The sequence below is a fragment of the Chiloscyllium plagiosum genome, unplaced genomic scaffold (genome assembly GCF_037043375.1).
Source record: "Chiloscyllium plagiosum isolate Xiang-an unplaced genomic scaffold, Cpla_swu_hap1 HiC_scaffold_25, whole genome shotgun sequence".
Taxonomy (NCBI): Eukaryota; Metazoa; Chordata; class Chondrichthyes; order Orectolobiformes; family Hemiscylliidae; genus Chiloscyllium; species Chiloscyllium plagiosum.
In genome coordinates this window covers 30,646,381-30,668,976 of record NW_028270163.1, presented here as the reverse complement: position 1 = coordinate 30,668,976, position 22,596 = coordinate 30,646,381, and the positions used below count along the sequence as shown (strand labels likewise).

Sequence of the window (22,596 nt, the reverse complement as noted above, 5' to 3'; positions counted from 1 at the left end):
TGCCCTATGATAGTAGTGTTGTCCCAGTTGAATTCCCAGCAAAACCAAGGAATTCATTATTGACTTTCAGCAGGTTACTCATGCCCCCCCCCCTACACGTTAACAGCACAGAGGTGGAACGAGTGGAGAGTGTCAAGCTCCTGGGAGTGGTTATCCACAACGAGCTTCCTCGGATTGTGGACGCACTGGTCACAAAGGCCCAACAATGTCTCTTCTTCCTCAGGCAGCTGGGGAAATGTGGCATGACGGCGAATACTCTTGCCAACTTTTATAGGTGCGCCATCGAGAGCATTGCGTTTGGATGCATCACTGCCTGGTATGGCAACTGTACCATTCAAGATCGGAGGTGGTTACAGAGAGTGGTGAACTCGGCCCGGACAATCACAAAGACCAACCTCCCATCTATAGAATCCATCTACCAGGCCCGCTGTCAAGGAAAGACCGCCAGCGTTCTTAAAAATCCTGGCATTGTCTTTCAACCACTTCTACCATTGGGGAGAAGGTACAGAAGCCTCAATGCACACACCAGCTGGTTTTGTAACAGTTTCTACCCTACTGTTGTTAGAATACTGAATGGACTCACAAATTCTTAACATTCGCCTGTACTTATGTTTTTGTTTTTGCTGCTGTTTACCTATTATTTACTATCTATGCTACTTAACTCTGTGATCTGCCTTGTATTGCTAGCAAGACAAAGTTTTTCACTGTGCCTTGGTACACCTGACAATAAATTCAATTCAATTCAATTCACTCAATGCCACAAGAGTTTAATACCTGGGCCCTGGGATGGATGGATTCTGTAGGCCAAATAACGTTGATCTACAGATCTACAATGAAGTTAATGGTGCTGAGCTTTCTTTATGTGCAAATGTTACAACAATTTTGAATATGGTTAAACACCATTTTTCACAAGTTACTGTCCAAATTGTTTGCAGTACAGTGGATAAGAACTAAATTTGTTTCAGAACATTTGAAGTCTTTTAAAACTTTCTGGGAACTGCACCATGTAGTGACACCTTGTCCAACAAAGTGCAACACAGTAGGCAACTGACGGCACAAAATGTGAGTGTAGAGAAGCATTGAAAGCAAAAGGAGTGAGAGAAGGATCTTTGCTAAGAACCCTCTCCACTCCTTCTATGCCTCCCTCAACTCCCCACCCTGCTTCAGCTACTGCCTCATCTTCTGCCCTCCCATCTTCCACCCTCTCCTCTCATCTTCTTCTCCTCCTCCTCTATACTCAAAGGCCTGTGGCTCCAGGGTTGGTCAGTGAGTCATCTGAGGATCCACAAGCCTCTAGGTCAGGAACTGAAGATGGCAAATTGCACAGTTTTGCAGTGTGCCTGCTTAAATAGTTGTGTTGTTGTCTGCCTGTTTATCCAGGTCCCAGGTGCTCAGTTTCTGTCACTATAGCTGGGTTAGCTCACAGTTTAAGTAAATTGCCATGCAAATCAACCTGAAGTATGCAAAGACAATTTTAACAAATAGATGTCCTACTGCAGCAAATTAATAACTGATATGTTTGTATGCAAGTTTCATATCCTATTTTACCTCCATGATTATTATAACTTTTACTGTAAAACAAGGCAGTGCTCAGTAATAACCAATTCATCTGGAAGTGTTTTATTTTGATTTGAATGTTTCTTATATAGCTGAATACTAGGATGGTATGGAAGTGAGGAAAGTTTAATTTTCTGAGAATTCTATTCTCTTTTGTTTCCCCTACTCTGAGCAAAGGGTTTAATTACACGTGTCAGTTTCTGGGATTTCAGCCACAAATGTTTCTGGAAAATTATGGGTGAGATATTTATTGTTGCTTCCAGTATGTGCACAGTAATAGTTATTCCATTAAGTTGATGTTTGGGATATATTTCAATTCCTGGGGTCCTTTGAAATACAGCATGAGCTGTGCTGAGTCAAAGACCAATAAAAATATTCCAGTTTGAAGTTAACTGCTGATTTAAGGCTATTAATGATAATTGCTGCACACTGATTTCCATGTTTCTTTGTGCTGCCATATTATTGTTGAATCTCTGGCCTGAAAGCAACAGGAAAGTTTATAGTGGGTGTGAAAGATTTGCTTGTATGCATATTTCAAGCCTTTCTATGTTTTGATTGATTTTCTTTAAGAAGTGGATAGTTACCATATATTAAAAAAAAAACCTCATTATATCTTTTCAGGTATGAAATTGTGATTTGAAGACTTCTAAACGGCAAATGCAGCTGGTTTTAGTTGACTTGGCAGAGAGCACAAGAATTATATTTTCACCCCTAATCATGCATACAGACACTATATTTTTGCAAAATACATTCAATTGTATGTCTATAGTTTAGAAGAGAAAGAAAAGTGATGTACAGATTTTCAGTTCAATTCACATTACACAATTGACATCTTACTCTGTACCTGGAAGTATTTGTGTATGTTTAAAAAGAAATCACTGATTCAATTTGGTAGAAAATACAGACGGATGCTTTCCAGACACATCCATCTTGTACTAGACTTTGCAGCAGTGCTGCCAAATGTTAGAATAATTTCAAACTTAATTGCACAGGATTTTCATGAATGTAGCAACTGAGTGCTTCCAGCATTCATGCAGCACGGTGTGCGCATTGGCTGGCTGAAGTAAGTTAGCTGATCAGGATGTTATTTGTTGAAGCAGTTTATTATTTAGTTATATATCATTAAGGTCTATATGCTTTTATTTTAACGTAACATAATCCCCAAATGAAATGAGCATTAATCCAGGGCTAGAGTTAAGTGCATGTGCAGATAGTGTTTGAGGTGAAATGCACATTTTTAAAGTAACCATATACTGAGAAGTAGGTTAACTCTGTTGATACAGCTTCAATCAAAGCCAATTAAATCAAATTGTATCGGAAACTTGAAGAAGAGTGACAAAGCATCAATTTAAAGTAAAATTCAGATGGAAGTGCTAAGTCATCAGCATTCACAAATGGTAATGGTTATTGATCAGGCCAAATTCCTGTGGTTGACATCACTTCATATTCAAAAGTGTCATTAATATTAGATTCTTGAAAGATACAGAAGACCAAAGCAGGTCAGTGTAGTGACATGACACTTTGAATATTTCAAAGCAGTCATTTCAATGGGCTGAGAATTGGCAGATGGAGTTTAATTCAGCTAAATGCGAGGTGCTGCATTTTGGGAAAGCAAATTTTAGCAGGACTTATACACTTAATGGTAAGGTCCTAGGGAGTGTTGCTGAACAAAGAGACCTTGGAGTGCAGGTTCATAGCTCCTTGAAAGTGGTGTTGCAGGTAGATAGGATAGTGAAGAAGGCGTTTGGTATGCATTCCTTTATTGGTCACAGTATTGAGTACAGGAGTTGGGAGGTCATGTTGCGGCTGTACAGGACATTGGTTAGGCCACTGTTGGAATATTGCGTGCAATTCTGGTCTCCTTCCTATCGGAAAGATGTTGTGAAACCTGAAAGGGTTAGAACAGATTTACAAGGATGTTGCCAGGGTTGGAGGATTTGAGCTATAGGGAGAAGCTGAATAGGCTGGGGCTGTTTTCCCTGGAGCATCTGCGGCTGAGGGGTGACCTTATAGAGGTTACAAAATTATGAGGGGCATGGATAGGATAAATAGACGAAGTCCTTTCCCTGGGGTGGGGGAGTCCAGAACTAGAGGGCATAGGTTTAGGGTGAGAGGGGAAAGATATAAAAGGGACCTAAGGGGCAACTTTTTCCTGCAGAGGGTGGTGTGTGTATGGAATATGCTGCCAGAGGATGTGATGGAGGCTGGTACAATTGCAACATTTAAGAGGCATTTGGATGGGTATATGAATAGGAAGGGTTTGGAGGGATATGGGCCAGGTGCTGGCAAGTGAGACTAGATTGGGTTGGGATATCTGGTCGACATGGACGGGTTGGACCGAAGGGTCTGTTTCCATGCTGTACATCTCTATGACTCTATTGACAGAATATGTCCAATTTATTCAGCTTTTCTTCAAATAAAAACCCTCTCATCCCTGCGGCTAATTACATGTGTTTTACTGCACCACCTAGAATTCTTCCTTTGATACAAAGATGATAACTACACCAGATCTGGTTCCACCAGATATAGTTTCACCAAAACCCTTATTTTGTTGCAAGAGTTATTAATGCGTGTACTCCAATCTATTTGCAAGAAAGGCGGCCGTGACATTGCCTTCCTACTTGCTTGTTGTATTCACATGCTAAAATTCTCTGCATCTAAGCCTTTCTGAAAATCAACATTTAGAAGGTGAATGCCTTTACAAAAAGTTTTTATTTTACTGCTCCTGATACTAAAGGGGCAGCACTATGGCTCAGTGCTTAGCACTGCTGCCAGACAGTACCATAGCCCTGGGTTCACTTCCAGCCTCTGGCAACTGTTTGGAGTTTGCATCATAGCAAGTTTTGAGAAGATTTATAGCTCAGGTTGAGTTCCTGAATGTAGATTTGCGTCACCATACTAGGTAACATCTTCAGTGAGCCTCTGGATGAAGCACTGCTGGTGTTTCCTGCTTTCTATTTATATGTTTGGGTTTCTTTTGAGTTGATGATGTCATTTCCTGTGGTGCAAATACCGTGCAAGAACTGTAGCAACCACTACACTGGACAAACAGGCAGAAAACTAGCCACCAGGATACATGAACATCAGCTAGCCACAAAATGACATGACCCTCTCTCATTAGTATCCTTACATAGAGATAAGGAAGGACACCACTTCGACTGGGAAAACACATCCATCCTAGGTCAAGCCAAACAGAAACATGCACGAGAATTCCTAGAGGCAATGGCATTCCAACCGGAACACACTCAAGAAACACATTGACTTGGATCCTATTTACCACAGCCTGAGAAAAAAAACAGGAAATGACATCACCCTCCACTTTTTGTCATTTATATAAATTATTTGGATATGAGCATAAGAGGTATAGTTAGTAAGTTAGCAGATGACACCAAAATTGGGGGTGTAGTGGACAGTGAAGAAGGTTACCTTAGATTAGAACAGGATCTTTATCAGATGGGGCAATGGGCTGAGAAGTGGCAGATTGAGTTTAATTCAGATAAATGCGAGGTGCTGCACTTTGGGGAAACAAATCTTAGCAGGATTTATACACTTAATGGTAAGGTCCTTGGAAGTGTTGCTAAACAAAGACACCTTGGAGTGCAGGTAGATAGGATAGTGAAGGCAGTGTTTGGTGTGCTTTTTTTATTGGTCAGAGTATTGAGTACAGGAGTTGGGAGGTCATGTTGCGGCTGTACAGGACATTGGTTAGGCCACTGTTGGAATATTGTGTGCAATTCTAGTCTCCTTCCTATCGGAAAGATGTTGTGAAACTTGAAAGGGTTCAGAAAAGATTTACAAGGATTTTACCAGGGTTGGAGGATTTGAACTATGGGGAGAGGCTGAACTGGAGTATCGGGGTGACCTTATAGAGGTTTACAAAATTGAGGGGCATGGATAAGATAAATAGACAAAGTCTTTTCCCTGGGGTGGGGGGAGTCCAGAACTAGCAGGTATAGGTTTAGGGTGAGGGGGAAAGATATAAAAGGGACCTAAGGGGCAACTTTTTCATGTAGAGGGTGGTACATGTATGGAATGAGCTGCCACAAGAAGTGGTGGAGGCTGGTGCAATTGCAACATTTAAAAGGCATTTGGATGGGTATATGAATAGGAGGGGTTTGGAGGGATATGGGCCGTGTGCTGGCAAGTAAAGGACTAGATTGGGTTGGGATATCTGGTCGGCATGGACAAGTTGGACCGAAGGGTCTGTTTCCATGCTGTACATCACTAGCACTCTATATCACCACAGGAAATGACATCAACAACCCAAGGAAACTCAAACATATAAATAGAAAGCAGGAAACATCAGCAGTGCTTCGTCCAGAAGCTCACTGAAGATGTTACCTAGTATGGTGATGAAATGTCTGAAAATGAAACTTCTAGCTCAGTGAACAAACCTACATCCAGTTTGCACCTTCTTCCTGTGGGTTTCCTCCAGTATCCTCTCTCAGTCCAAATATGTGTGGGTTAGGTGGATTGACCGATCGAAATAGCCTATAGTATCCAGGGATGTGCAAGCTATATGGATTAGACATTGGAAATGCAGGGTTACAAAGTTAGGATAAGAGGTTAGGTCTTGGTGTGGTGCTCTTCAGAGGGTAAATGTATACCTGATGGGCCAAATAGCCTGCTTTCACACTCTAGGGATTCTCTGCTTCTATGGAAGTGAATGACTTACCCAGACTGCACTCCATCTGCCATTTGTTAACCACTTAATTAACCTCTCTGTCTCTTTGTAGCATTTTTATATCTTCCTCATTGTTCGCTGTCCTAATCAGTTTGTATCATGAGCAAGTCTGGATACATTACTGTTAGATATCTTTAGTCTGACTCATTAATATTTAATATAGATTGTAAATAGCTCAGGCCCAACATGACTCAATAGCTTTGCCAACTTGATAATTTCTGGTTTCTCCCAATCTGCTGATTCCTGTCCATTATCCTGTCCTCTTATGTTAATGCTTCACAAGCACTTCTATTTTCTGTATGAACCTTTTGAGCAATGCCTTATCAAATGTTATTTGCATGTCAAAGTATTCTACATTAACAGCCTTCCCTCAATCCACCTTTTGGTCCACCTTGCCTAACTCCAAAAAACCCAATAAATTTATTGAAAAATCTTTCTCTTTTGAAATGCCCAAAATACTATCATTTTTTAGATGCATTGTTAAGACTTGCTGAAATTTCCTTCTGAGTAATGACAGGCCAGCTGGTCGAGTGCGGCCTGTGTACCTATTATCTCTGCTGCTACTTCTTCTGGATCCCCAAGGTGTAGGTTATTAGATTCTTGAGGTTGTTAGCTTTTAGTCCCTTAAGTTTCTCCACCAATACTTTATCATCGTTTATAATTGCTTAATCTTATTAAACATTTGATTACTCTACATTTCCAATGGGTAGTTCGTGTCTTATACTGTGAAGATAGATACACAATAACTATTAATTGTAAACCGAAAGAACTGCGGATGCTGTAAATCAGAAACAAAAACAGAAGTTGCTAGAAAAGCTCAGCAGATCTGGAAGCATCTGTGAAGAGAAATCAGAGTTAACTTTTCAGGTCCAGTGACCCTTCCTCAGAACATTATTTAATGTTTCTGACAGTTTCCCATTCCCCATAATCATTTCTCCTTCCTCAGCCTCTATGAAACCAAGGTTTAATTTAGCTGCCCACCTTTTTATATAGCTGTAAAATCTCTGACAGTCTGTTATGTTCCTGTTAGCTGACTACCTATTATTAGTCAACATTTTGGTCATCCTTTGGCAAGTTTCTAAAGTATGCCTAATCTTCAGGCTCACTATTATTAAAACGTCACGTCTTTTTTAAAAATCTATTACTGCCTTCAATTTCTCTCGAGAACTGTAGATTGATCTTTGTGACTTGTTTTTTTTCAATTGAAGGGTTTTTTGTGAAGCAGCTTGAATTGTGCTTTAAATATTTCCCTTTTGTATTATTTACAGGGACACAATCCTTTATCCAAAATCCTTGGGGCCAGTTGTTTGTCGGAATTTGGAATTTTTTGATTTCGGAATAAATGACATTTTCACAGTGAATTAAAAAAAATTACCCTGACATCAGACACACGTGTGAATCGTACAAGTGCTGAGACACAATTGACGCCTGTCAGTGCTGGGCCATGCCACGACATCACATTGGAGTGACGTGGTTCGAGTGAGTGTGAAGTTGCATACCTGTTCACGCGCCATAATGATGCTCCACACTCCACGAGAAAAATTTCGGAGCTTTTGGATTTTGGAATTTTGGATAAAGGATTGTGTCCCTTTACCAACTTTTAGCCAATTTACCCAAGCATTCTTGACCAACTATCCCCTCACACTTAAGTAATTAATTTTGATAAATTTTAAGATTTTTGTTTTAGACTGGCATATATGGTTCTCAAACTTAGTTGTATTTATGATCACTTTGTCACAGAGGATCTTTTACTATGAAATTAAACCTGCCTTAGCACATAAGACTAGATCCAAAATAGCTTTATTCTCTGTTGGTTCCACATTGTATTGTTCCAGGAAATGCCACTAAATCATTCTAAAGCCTTACTTTCTAGATTACCTTTGCCATTGGTCCTGTCCTTATACAAACTCCTCGATAATTGATTACCTAACCTTTTCTGACCTGATGATTCCAATCTCCACAAATACTCATTCTATTCCTCATCTTATAAGCCAAGGGCATTTTGATTGCTGTGTCATCCTTTTCAATCAGAATTATGTTGAAAAGGCAGGCAGAATGAAAAAGAAATATGTAGAAAATTCGTATTTCCGAACCTTGGTGTATAATTTGGTCCAAGAGTTAGGGATAGCCCAAAAGGATGTTTGAAGTTGGAAGTGACTTTAAAGCAGCATATTGAGGAGCAATAGATATGATCAAGACATGAACCTCCTCACAGATGAGAATAGTTTACTGGTCTTGGAGTGGACAGAAGAATGCTCATCTAATTGATTGATGTTGCAGACTTTTCAAAATAATCAAAATCCCAGCTTGGAGAAACAGGCAATCAAACTGATCTCTGTTGCTGGAGGTGGCAGCCTCTTTTGTTCTCAGTCTTGTTAAGGTAGCAAAATATGTTTGCTATCATTTGCTAAATGTGTACAACTCCATTTTGAAAAACTGCTCTCTAAAGTGATTTTTATTTCTCTTGAATTATCTAATTCCTAAGGGCTTGATTGTTGTCTCACATAATCTCTTACCCACTTAGCCATTAACAAGGGACAGTTTCTAAGTAATCCCTACCTCTATCATGCAGTCGATGAAGGTACTTCATTGCTGGGATATTCTGTTAATCTTTACAAAGACAGTTGGTTTGTAATCATAAGATTCAAATTTATCAGGTTTAGAAATGTCTTGTTGTAGAACCTGTGCTCGAGTCATACCAACATCAGAAATAATAGACCCACATTGTCCTGTCTTTGTCAGCCCAGCAAGGTTCAATGGAATATTTCTTGAGGACAGAGAGAGCTGTTTCTGTAATCAATAAGTTTCTTTAGACTTTAAAAGGTTATTATACACTCATTTCTTATTCTACAAAACCATGTCTCTAGTAGTTGAGTTGGGGAGTGGCACGGTGGCTCAGTGGTTAGCACTATTCCCTCACAGCACCAGGACATAGGTTCGATTCCAGCCTTGGGCGACTGTCTGTGTGGAGTTTTCACATTCTCCCCGTGTCTGCATGAGTTTCCTCCGGGTGCTCCGGTTTCCTCTCTCAGTCCAAAGATGTGCAGGTCAGGTGAATTGGCCATGCTAAATTGCCCATAGTGTTCGGTGTCGAGGGAAATGGGTCTGGGTGGCTTACTCTTTGGAGAGTCGCTGTAGACTTGTTGAGCCAAAGGGCCTGTTTCCACACTGTAAGGAATCTAATCTAATCTTATCTAAACCACTATCTTCATTTGTGCCTTTGGTGTGTCTATTTGATTGCAAATTGTATGTACTTTAAGATAAAGAGCCTTCAATCCTTTTTTGTACTACTGTTCTTTGCATTTCTTTGTGAAGGAAAATCACTGTTAAACACTATCCCTTCCTGTCTCATCAACTTTACCAAATCGTTGCATTGGTCAAATGCCTAACTTTTCAAATTTCTAAATCTTTCTTCACCTGAGCCCTCTCTGCCTCTTTCAGTTTTGAGGAGACAGGAAGGTCTGCAGATGCTGGAGATCAGAGTTGAGAGTGTGTTGCTGGAAAAGTACAGCAGGTCAGGCAGCATCCGAGGAGCAGGAAAATCAACATTTCGGACCAGAGCCCTTCCTAACCTGTGCTTTTCCAACAACATACTCTCAACTCTTTGAGTTTTGAGTCTTCTCTGAGACATCAGTGTCCTGGCAGTCACAGAACTAATTTCCACTCAAACTCTAAACATTGAACAAAATTACAGCTGGTGCAATACTAGAAATACCAATTACTAACTTTTTGGTCAACTTTTTGTTTATTCAGCATTCTGTTCCTTGATCACTCTGTGCTTCACACTCCCATATAATACAAATTGCTTTCAAATCTCACACCAAATGCTAATTTACTTATGTTGGTAAGGAAAGCAAATTTTTAGTATCTGATGTGAAATATTTTGTTGTTGAATTTTTGTTGTTAGGAAATGAGACAAAATTTCTCGTCGTAATTTTAGATTTCAGTAACTTTTGTATTGTCTTTGTATTTCAAAAGTTCCACACAGTGAGCAATGAAGTGGCTAGGCCTGTAATACTCATACTTAGTGAAACACAATATGCTACTGATCGTTTAAAAAAGATGCTGACGTGTGGGACACATTGAAATAATTTTGTATCCAGAATAAAGATGATGCCAGGTGAATGGTGTGGAAGACGCATGGTTTTTAACTCCCAGGTTTGCTTGACATTATAATCTTATGATAAGATTTGAATTATATACTTCTCTGGCATTGACTTGAAAGGCCAAAAGAACACTTTCTGTACTGTAGCCATGCTTTGACTTACTGTGCTTGTGATATGTTTGCTTTTGGTAAAAAGTGGGCCAGTCATTTTGCTTAAGTTGTAAAATATTCTAACATGAATTGGAGTCAGTGTGATTACGTTAAGGGAAAGTCATGCCTGACAGATTTGTTAATTCTTTGAGGAGGTAACTGGTAAGACAATTGAGAACCAGTGAACCTGATCCATTTCGATTTCCAGCCTCCTTTGACAGGAGGCTGCTAGATATGATAAGAGCCCATGGTGTCAGGGACAACCTACCGGCATGGACAGACGATTGCTGACTGGCAGAAGGCAGATAATGGGGATAAAAGGGTCTTTTTTAGGCAACCAGTGACAAGTGGAATTCTGAGGGGTTACTGTTAGGACCTCATTATATATTTTCTGTGGATGAAGGAACTGAGGGAATTGTTGCTCAATTTGCAGATAATGCAAAAGTTTGTGGAGGGACAGGTAGTGTTGGGGCTGCAGAAGGACTTAACAGGCTAGGGGAGTAGGCAAATAAATGACAGATGGAATACAATATGGTCAAGTTTGATGTTTGTGCGCTTTTTTTTGGAAGAATAAAGACTATTTTCTAAATGGGGGGAAAAGGCTTGGGAAATCTTAAACAGAAAGGGATTTAGAAGTCCCAGTTAATGATTCTTTAAATGTTAATATGCAGGTTCAGTGGGCAGTTGAAGGGCTTAGAATACAAGAGCAAAGATCTATTGCTGAGGCTGTTTAAGGCTCTCGTCAGGCGGCTTTTGGAATATTGTGAGCAGTTTGGGTGTGTATCTAAGGAAGGATTGCTGGCCTTTGAGGAGGTCCAGAGAAGGTTTACAAAATGATTCAGGGGATGAAGGGCTTGTCATAGGAGGAACAGTTGAAGACTCTGGGCCTGTACTGTCTGGAGTTTAGAAGGATGAGGGAGATCCGATTGAAACTTAGAAAATGCTGAGAGGCCTGGATAGAATGGACTTGGAGAAGATGTTTCCACTGATAAGAGTGACTAGGACCCAAGGGCACAGTTTGAAGGGTCTGAGGTAAGGAGTTTATCAGTCAGAGGGGTCATGAATCTATGGAATTCATTGCAACAGAAGGCTGTCATTGAGTGCATTTAAGACAGAGATAAGTTCTGTCTTATCTAATAAGGTGGTCAACAGTTATGGGGAAAAGGCAGGAGAATGAAGTTGACAAACTTATCAGTAATGATTGAATGGTGGAGCAGACATGATAGGCTGAATGACCTAATTCTGCTCCTATATTTTATGGTCTTATGTAGTTTCTGGAGTCTCTGGTAAAAAAGAATGCTTAACTCTAGTTCTGATTTGTATTATATTTAACTGAGATTAACTCTGTAGTGACTGCTCCTCTGACCTACTCGAAACAATTCCTCTCACTAGCTGTGAGACCAGGTTTCTGGTTTTGACTTTGTGTCGTCTGATCATTTCTTTCCCTTAGTCATATCATATCTGCGTTCCTTGTCATGGACACTAGGTGTCCTCATTCACATAGATGCAAATCAAGTGAGGCTACTTATTTTTGCAATTACTTAACTGAAAGGCATGTTCTACATTTGCAGCTTTCCATTCATCGAGTTTGGTGTTGTGAAATCTGGCTGTTCAGTTGCATTCTCACCCAGAATAATCTGCCTAGATTTTATAAATTATGTTTGCAGACATAGAATCATGAATTTGATCTTATGTCGTTTGGGCATTTAAAAAGTAATTTAATGACCAGTTCAAGTTGTGGTTTGGTTAACAAGGATTTGGTAAGAAAATGATCATTTCATATTTGGAATCTCCTCAGCAAGTGAGTTGTGGCTGTTGAATTGTGATCATTCTTGTGGTTTTTGCATGCTTGTTTTCCTTGAATCGAATACCTAAAACTGTTCCCAAAGTCAGCCCTTTCTCCCAGGACCTAGGCAATGTTTTTACCTGTCCAATATCCAGATTATTTGTAATGAGAACAAAAAGTCAACTTTCGTCATGGTATTTTGATGTATCATTTATTTGAGGTGTCCTGACCCTTGACTTTGAAATCAATAGAATAAAAAATTCTTTGGTGGCTCGGGATATTAATTAGCACAGAATTAATTAAACAATAAATGAATAAGTGAACAGAAGTAATTGCATATTGTAGATTTGTAACAGATCCAAACTTAACTCATTCTTCAAAAGATTTTTAAAAAAAGTTGTACATGCTTTGTGTTTGTGAAAGACACCTGTGGAGGACAACTGTTAAGTAGATAAACACTTTAGGAGAAAAGCTATGTTAAAATTATCCTGATAAAATGTTATCAGTTAATTCTACAACAGAAGGAGGAAAAAGGTTTCAACTGGGAAACTGCTGATAAAGAACAGAAGACTTTATTCTGATTTCAGGAAATGCACAAGGGGTCAGTATAGCTTAATATCAAAAGGTGTAAGGACACCATTCATTGAAAACTTGAGAATGAAGAAAGTGTTAGTGTGTTAAGAGCTGTAAGTTATAATTTATGCAAAGACAAAGTTCAAAACCAAAGGAAGGCAGTTAATAATTGATTAAACAACAGTCTTTGATAATACTGACTCATCGAACCTCCTTCCAATTAAAGACGCTTTAAGTGTAAACATAACTAGAAATATCAGTGATCCACAGCCCAAAATGGTGTATTCATGCCACCTGTTTTTCCATGTTGTTCAGATTATCACACATATCATTTTCTACGATTTGAGATAAATGCATTGAGGCAATCTTATTTTTTTAGTTTTGTTTAAACGCTTTACTATCTTGCTGATTAAACATGTAACTTCCCCAGTTTAAATTTATTTGCTAAAATGAGATTTTGTTGTGCAAATTATGAGACCTAATTGTAGCAAAATTTAATTCACAAATTGTGAAACTGCAAAAATTATTATTCCTCAAAATATTTCATCAAAGAAAAGAAACTATTTTGTGTATGGACTTTGAACGTATTAGTTTTCTTCAGAGGATGCATTGTTGTAACATAATGTGATTTTTATACAGAATGTTGCTTTGCAATTAGGTGTCATAATGTTTTATATCTAAATATTTGCATAAATTCATTTATTTCTTCCAGTGGTAATATTCATACACTTGAGTTGTTATCTGGTTTGCATTATTATTTTATTCTCCTGTGGAAAACTGGAATGTAGGCACGTGAATGGTATTCTGCCTGAGAAAATATGTCATTTCTGCCCATTAGCACTTCTATTGTGAGTTAGTGGGAGTGTATGGGGGATGGGATATTAACCCAGTTTGTTGAGATCATTTGTTATTGATTGTTTTTGGCAATGTCAAAGAGTTGGAAGGTTGAGAATGCTTCAGCTGGTTGTTTGGGTTCTTTTAATTTTGAAAAGATTATTCAAATTTCTTATTTGTTTCATTTGGTCTCCTACTTGGTAGGTGCCAAATGGCAAAAATAATTCAAAATGGAATACATGCATTCAAAAGCCTGACTATTTTCAGATTATTGTTACATGATCATATTTGTTGTAATATACATGAATGGTTTTCAAATGTGGAGTTGCAGACAATATTTTATTTTGTCCTCCTGCAGCTGAATGTGACAATTCGGACATCTCTACAGAGGCTCCAAGAGCAGATTAGCCAGTTGAAAGATTCTTTGTTGCGCAGTTTGTCAACACGCCAGATGTATCCTTTCCAGACCTGTTCTTTTACAGGGCTATGCAGGTCCACGTTGTAACAAAATATAGATAAACTGATATATATAATATCTATAAAATATTACATGCATAAAATACACTGTGCACTGTCTCTTTGTTAAAGTAGCAAAAGATCATGACTGAATAATCTGTGTAGCTATTTTTCCACACAATTGCCTTCAAAAGATAACAAAATAGGATGCAAAACTAGTGATTCGTCTCTGCCTTTGTAAAATATCGCAACTCAGGAATTGAAACAAATGCTTTCTAACAATAGCTGTTGTTTTTATTCTGGTAGTCAGCAAAGGAAAGTTAAAGTGAGTTAATATCTAATCTTTTCAACTTGTTTATATTTCAAAACGAGCTTTGTGGTTTGATGTTGAGAAGAAAAGTATATCTGAGAAGCACAAAATTTATGATTAATGAGAACATGCAACTGCTGTGTGCATTCATATGGTGTTTTCATTTAATTTTTAAAAATTGGATGTATACAGATCTTTAAAATTTAAAAATAATTTTGAGTGTATTCCTTAAAGTGTGATGATTAGCTTAGGTAATTGAGCTCAAAATGGACAAGCCAAGAGTAGAACTTGTGGTAGATTGAGCACAATTATAATCTGCTTTGAATGGTGTCCACAAGAATCCTGCTCATGCACTCTATTCAAATAGCCTGCACAGCAAAGAAAAATGTAGTGCATCTATAAAATTTTAAAGGAGCAGAACCTCTGTGGTATATGAATACACTTTGATGAAGGCAGGAGGACAAGTTGGGGAGACTTTTTTAAGCATGGCAATAGGAAGGGTCTTTGTATTGATAAACAGAGGGAGAGATGATAAAAGTATATTCATTCTTTAATAATTCATGTTCAGTACACAATTTGAAGCAGACAGACGTCAAAATTTGATGGATGATTTGTTAACGAGAGAGCGACAACTTCAGACTTCGTTCAAGAATGATGGCACAGAGCCTAACGTAATGAGGTATGACTTGCATTGAGTTTTCTTACATTTGAAAACTTACTCTCCATTTGGGTTTGCTGCAGTGTAAGCAAGTTCTTTTTTGAAAACTTTTTCTGTCCTAAAAATATAATGAAGTAGTTTTGTGTTTTTATTAAGATATTGAGTAATATTTTAATTAATATTTATCTGTCAAAAATTCACTTTGTCAGTGACTAGTGAAGAGCTTAGTACTGAAAACTTAGTGGAATCAATACTCTGGTTCAGAATGGAAACAAAGGATTTTGAATGTAATAAATTCATATACTCAGAGCAGCCAATGAATGTCATTATAGTTGTTTGCTGCATTACTCCTCGTGTGGTTATGAGTAAAACTGAATCCTCTTTGATGCCATCGAGGTATATAGCAGGGATGGATTCAACAGAAAACTACATAATAAAGGACAAAGGAATTAGAAGCTTTGTTGAGAGTTTGGGATGAAATAAACTAGAAGATGACTCGTTTGAGGTGAAAATATTGATGATGAGTTGGGCTGAATGGCACCTTTCTCTGCTGTTGATTCATGTTAATGCTGTGAGCAAATGCACCACCCAGTTTGGCAAATCTAGGTCCACACATTAATTAATTATATAATCATAGAATCCAAACATGCAGAAAATGTCTCTTCAGCCCATCAAGTCTGCACTGAAAAAAAGAACTTTAAGTGTATGCTAGTCCCACATTCCAGTATTTGGTCATAGCCTTGAATGGTATGACTTTTTAAAGGTTATTCTTCCTCCACTACCTCAGGCAGTGCATTACAGGTTTCTGCTATCCTTAAGTGAAAAATCTTTTCCAAAAGTCCCCTCTAAATCTGCCTTTCACCTTTAAAATTACAGAACAATCTCGATTATCCAAACAAGACGGGCAGGGTGTATTTCATTTGGATAGAGTTTTCACGGGATCTTGAGATCTTGTTCAGATAATCCAGGATTCTGATAATTGACATTTGGTTAATCGAAGTTGTTCTGTATACCCTTCTATTATTGATCTTTCAACTAAGATGAACAGCTGCTTTCTATCTACCCTGACCATATACCTCATAATTATATACATCTCAATCAGCCTTCTCTGATCTCAAGCTAACAACCTGAGCTTTTCCAGCTATTCTACATAGCTAAAATGCTTCATCCCAAGCAATATCTTGATGAATCTGCTCTGCAACCCCTGCAGTGCAAACATATCCTTCTTATTGTGTGCACACACAACTGCACACAGTACTCCATCCATGGCTTAATCAAGGTATGGAGGTCCTTGGCCGCCTCCATTGCCAGACCATGGCAACACGACTCCTGGAGGAAGAGCGCCTCATCTTCCGTCTAGGAGCCCTCCAACCACAAGGGATGAATGCCGATTTCTCCAGCTTCCTCATTTCCCCTCCCCCCACTTTATCTCAGTCCCAACCCTCGAACTCAGCACCGCCTTCTTGACCTGCAATCTTCTTCCCGACCTCTCCGCCCCCACCCCCTCTGGCCTATCACCCTCACCTTAACCTCCTTCCAGCTATCGCATTCCCAACGCCCCTCCCCCAAGTCCCTCCTCCCTATCTTTTATCTTAGCCTGCTTGGCACACCCTCCTCATTCCTGAAGAAGGGCTTATGCCCGAAACGTCGATTCTCCTGCTCCTTGGATGCTGCCTGACCTGCTGCGCTTTTCCAGCAACACATTTTTCAGCTCTGATCTCCAGCATCTGCAGTCCTCACTTTCTCCTCCTTAATCAATGTATAGCTGTTAAACTCCAACATAACTTCGGTGCTCTTATAATCTGTGCCACCATTGATCAAGGCATCTTCATTCCTGAACTTTCCTGTCCTCCCACCTTCAGGGATCTGTGGGCAAGCACTCCAAGATCCCTCTGTTCCTCTGAGCTTCCTAGTGTGTTACCATTCATTGACTACTCCCTTGTCTTCTTTCTTCTTCCAGTGTATCACCTCATTTATCAAGGTTAAATTCCATCTGGCATTGATCTGTCCATTTGACCAATCTGTTTCTATCTTCCTGTAATGTGAGCCATTCTTTGTTGTCAACTACCCGCCAATCTTCTTTATAATCTGATAATCACAGTCTCTCAGGTATTCTCACACTCTTTCTTCTGTATTGTTTATATGTATCACGAGCAATAAGGGACCCAGCACCAGTTCCTGTGGTATGCAACTGGTCACAGGCCTCCAGGCACACAAACTGTCTTCAATTTCCTATCACTAAGCCAATTTTGGATACAACTTGTCAAGTTACGCTGGATCCCATGTGTTTTTAACCCTCTTTGTCAGACTTTGATGTGGGATTAGTGTAAGGCTTTGCTGAAATCCATAGAGAGTCATATAGCACGGAAACAGATCCTTTGGTCCAACTCATCTATGCTGACCAGGTTTCCCAAACTAACCTCGTCCCATTTGCCTATGTTTGGCCCATATCCCTTCAAACCTTTCCTAATCATGTACCTGCCTGAACGTCTTTTAAATCTTTAAACTATACCCATCTCTACCACTTCCTCTGGCATTTCAGTCCATATATGCACCATCTCCTGTGTGGAAAAAGTTGCTCCTCAGGTCCCTTTTAAATGTTTTCCCTCTCAGCTTAAACTTAGGCTCTCTCGTTTTGAAATATCCTACCCTATGGAAAAGGCTTTTGCTATTCACCTTATCTATGCCTCTTTTAGGTCACCCTTCAAACTCCTACCCCACAGGGTAAAAAGTCTCAGCATATTTAGCTTCTCCTTATAATTCTAACCCTCCAGTCTTGATAACATCCTTGTAAATCTCTTCTGTACCCTTTCCAATTTAATAACATCCTTCCTACAGCACGGCTACCAGAACTGCACTCAGTACCCCAAAAGTAGCCTCACCAATGTCCTCGAGAACCTCAAAATGTGTCCCAAGTCCCATACTCAGTGCTCTGACCAAGGGAGGTAAATGTACCACACACCACTCTCATCACCCTGTCCACCTGTGATGCCACTTTCAAGCAGCTATGTACCTGAACCCCTAGGTTTCTTTGTTCCCCAAGGCCCTCCCATTAACTGTGTAAGTCTTGCTCTGGTTTGTCTGACCAAAATGCAACACCCTGCATTTATCTAAATTAAACTCTAAATCTGCCAATCCTCAGCCCATTGGCGCAGCTGATTAAGATCACCTCATACTCTTAAATAACCTTCTTCGCTGTCCTCTATACTACCAATTATGGTGTCAATTGCAAACTTACGAACCGTGCTTCCCATATTCTTATTTGAATCATTTATATAAATGACAAACAGCTGTGAACCCAGTACTGATCCTTGCAGAACACTGCTGCTCAGATGCATCTAGTCCAGAAAACAACCCTCTACCACCACCCTTTGTCTCCTACCATCAAGCCAATTTTGTATCCAATTGGCTAGCTCTCCCTGGATCCCATGTGGTATAACTTTTCTGCATGATAGACGGGTTAGTACCATGTTGAATGCCTTGTTAAAGTCCATGCAGACAACGTCTACGTCTCTGCCCTCATCCCTGTGGAGGATGATCCAAATGTTAACAGGACTTTTATGACTCGTATAATGACTGGTGCATCGGTCGTTTGCCGTGACAGTCATGGGATTTTTCTTGGTCACATTTGCCATTAAATGTGCACGGTATTGTGCTTAACCATAGTTTGTTGGTTAATTTATGTTAACCTTGGGTTGGTTTTTGCTGTTTGAAGTTAAGTTAAATAATTTATTGTTCATGACTTGCTGATTTTGGTTATTAGAGTGCAACAGATATTCTAAGCTATTTTACTTTTTTGATTTGGTAAAGTTGGTGTCTGATTGTACAAACCCATGAAATCTAATGGCCTTTATTCTATTTGTAAAGACCTGGAATTCCCAAATGTATCTACTTCAAAAAAAAAGTTACTGGTCCCTTACCAAAACATAACTAGGAGAGGTCTGGTTTAGGATTTTAATAGTACATTATGTGCTTAATTATGGAGTGGAAGCTTGACTGTACAACCTTTTGCCTCAACCTATCTTTGAGGCAAACTAACATTTCATGGGTTTTTTTTAGAAATGTGATGTGCTGTGGTTTTGCTTGACTGCAAAATTCTACAAACTCAGAAGCTGAGAGTACTGAATATATGCTAAGTGGTTATAAAACTTCTTTAAAAGCTATTTATACAAACAGATTTCAATATTCCATTGTCCATTTTGCCAAGTACTATGATATAAATATTTCAACAAATTTGGAACAGTAAACTGTTGGGTTTGATCCAATAATACTTAGCATATTGGAAAGAGGCAAAGCGCAGAGTTTACTATTTAACCTCATTATCTTGCATTAACTTGTTGATTGGTAAGTGTGCAGTAAACCGAGACGTGAGATTCATGAGACTGATCACATCTTTGTCTTTTGTGTTCAAAGCCAAGTCTAAAGTGAAAGTTGATGGAGTTTGTGCAGCCTCACTGTTATTTTCATAGGCTATTAATCAACAGAAGAATGCCTGTAAATAAATTAAAAAATTGACACTCAATATAAAGATCCATGAAAATGGATTGTGCAGAAATATGGGGCAACACATGTATAAATTGAAAGAAGAAGCAAGTGACCTTCATTTCACTTGTATTTGAAAGCCAAAGTACTGCAGATGCCAAAAATATTAAATACAAACAGAATAAGTTTAAAATACTCAATAGATCAGGCACCATCTGTAGAAAGAGAAAAAGATGCCCTGACAGGGCAAACACCTTTCGTTAGTTTGAATGACTTTTTCCAAAATTGAAAAATTCAAAATAATTTAATTTTTATCTATTGCTTTTCCCTTCCTGGTTTCTGAGATCTCTGATTAATTACTGCCCTTTCTCATTGAGAATCTGGTGATCTGACCAGCCTGATTCCAGTATTGTGCCTTAATGGAAACCTCTCCCTGTCACTCTCAATGATGGCTAATTCACTTCTAAATAGGATTCACAAAGGAAAAGCTCCTCTTCCACATTTAGTGTCAGCTAATGAGACTTTTTAACCTGAGTAGGGTTTTCCTCAATGGGACAAAAGTGGCCATTTATATACAGTTTATTTCCATTGAAAAATGCTTGTGTTCCGAACCTGATCATTTGGCTTAAACTTTAATTTTCATTGCTGAAAATCTTCACCGTTTTGTTTTACAAGGTAATGTATGCAGCATTGTGAGCATCATTCAAGGAGGAGAGAGTAGATGTGAGGATCACTGGGAGAAAGAAAGAGCCTTGGAACAGGGAATTCTATGACTTGGAAACATGAGGAGTGCAGCCTTGGAAATTGTGAGCATTGTGAGAGCAGATCTAAAGCAGGAGCTTAACTGACACAGCTTGGAGCAAGGGGTATGTGGTTGAAAAAAAGCGAGAATCATGAGAGAGACAGGGAACTTAAATAGAGTGTGGAGGGTGGCTAGTCTTGGAGTGCAGGCTCCAGCAACCTTTAAGTGAATGGAGTTGAACAGAATCAAAAATGTTCTGTTTGACCTGTTCTCAATCATCTTTTAGCAAAAACCACTCTATAACCTTCACTTCCCTCTACAATCAAATAATGAACATAAATTGCCATGTACACAAAAAAGCATAATACTTCACCCTGCATGTTTGCAAGATTTCCAAAGATTTGTTTAAAACATTCCTTTAAATCCTAATTTTAGTTCATGTGTGAGGGAAATCTCCCATTGAGTGTCATGAAGTTTCAGTTTGTCTTTTCCCACTGTCTTCAAAGTGACAATGTGGCAACTGAGTTGTTTCAGTTCTGCAGTTTAAAATGTTTTAGTATAGTAAACTGGCTTGTTTGAGTAACTTAAAGTATTAGTTGTACAGTAACTATGTGAAAACAGGTTATATTCTTGGCAGATTAGAATTTCTCTAAATTCTTGGCTATTAATTGCAAGTATTTTTGTGCTCACATGTGAGTGAAATACTTACTTCCAATACTTAATTGTAATATCAAAAACTCTCACATCAGGTGAAATGCAGGTTAGATGGCAGAGTAAAGCTAGTCTGCCCCTGTAATAGACCCAAGTCCCTTAGTTAGATGAACAACTCCTACTGTACTGAAGTGTTTTATCAATCATTGTGTAATGCGAATTTGCTAATTAACTTGAAATGTTGGACAGTTTTGTGAAATAAGTGCATGTGTATTGTGGACTGAATTAAGTTTCCAAACTTATTTTGCAGACTTATGCTTGCATAGAGAGGCAACTTTTCCCATCATTCTGGGCTGAAGTTGAGCCCACACCCCAGAGGTGAAAGGTCTGGATCTAATCTATCGCACTACTTGCTCAATAGTTTTTACTGAGCTAGTTTCATGGTACATTAGTGAATTATTCATGTGCTCTAATCTTATTATTGTAATAGTGCCTTGCTAGGGTAGTCCCATATATCCTTATAGGCATACAATTAGTAAAGATCTCCTCTATTGAAAAATTACTTTTCTAAAAATAGAATTGGTGGAATATTTAATTTTTAAGCCCATATATTCCCTTGCCCCCTTGAAGTTGATTGTGTTCACCTATGGTAATGTCTAATCAATGCGAGATCCCTTCCAGATTATTATTGAGTAAACACTATTGAGTATCCAGAAGTTACAGAGCTGGCAACAAAGGATGCTGTATTATAATAAGTTGAATTGTTTAATTAATGTGCTGTATAACTAACTTAGTGGTAAAAGACAACTGGAAAAACACAGCCAAACTTGGGTCAGCTAAACAGAGTGCACTTGTTTGAAGTCTGATCTGCAGTTTTTCCCCTGAATGTGATGTATGACTGGAGATTGTCAAAAGTTAAACTAATAAATTGAATTTCAGGAGATTAATTCATTCTTATTAAGATTGGCAAAAAACTCAAATATTTCATTTAGTTTGAATGTTTTGTTCAGTTAATCACACATTTTGTATCAACTGTTATGAAAATGACTCAAAGTTTACAGTTTACTACTGTTCACTGAGTTTATATCCGCTTTCTAAAACCTGTTGTTTGCAATTTTCATTTAAACTGGCTATGCACATTTTTCTATTGAATTCCATTTGGCAGTTATGCCAAATATTGTCTTATGATTAGAAAATCCTGATGCAGCCTTACTTACTTATATCTAGTAAAGAAACAGTAAATCTTAATGTGTGGCCTCCGTAAGAAAAAAAGCTGCGGTTGAGTTATCATAGACACTTGGAAAGCTTTTTTTTCAGGGAAGATTTGCAGTGAAACAATACTTCATGCAAGATTAGCTGCTGGTTATTAAGCAGCGACACAGCTCTCTGATTCCATTCCTCTCGTCTTTTCTATTTGAGTAAATCTCAAAGCCTTATAATTAGTTAAAGCTGATCACAAAAAAAATTCTGAAATCATCTGCACACTCCACTGCTCTGTGACCATTCCAACGATTTAAGTGATTAACATGGCAAAATCAGTGGGAGGCTAATTGGATAAGCTTTAATCTTTACACCACTAAAGCAAGCGTGGTAAGATCAGAGCATAAA

General features: G+C 38.6%; 1 protein-coding gene across 2 annotated transcripts in view; it reads left to right on the top strand.

Annotated features, from left to right (window-relative positions):
- The window catches only part of stx8 (syntaxin 8), a 197,864-nt gene that overhangs the window by 3,048 nt on the left and 172,220 nt on the right, over positions 1 to 22,596 (top strand). For both annotated transcript variants that reach the window (XM_088000556.1, XM_088000555.1), the window contains exons 3-4: positions 14,048 to 14,142; positions 15,024 to 15,134. In XM_088000556.1, coding sequence (XP_087856682.1) covers positions 14,048 to 14,142; positions 15,024 to 15,134 — 206 coding nt within the window. The remainder of the gene's footprint in view (positions 1 to 14,047; positions 14,143 to 15,023; positions 15,135 to 22,596) is intronic.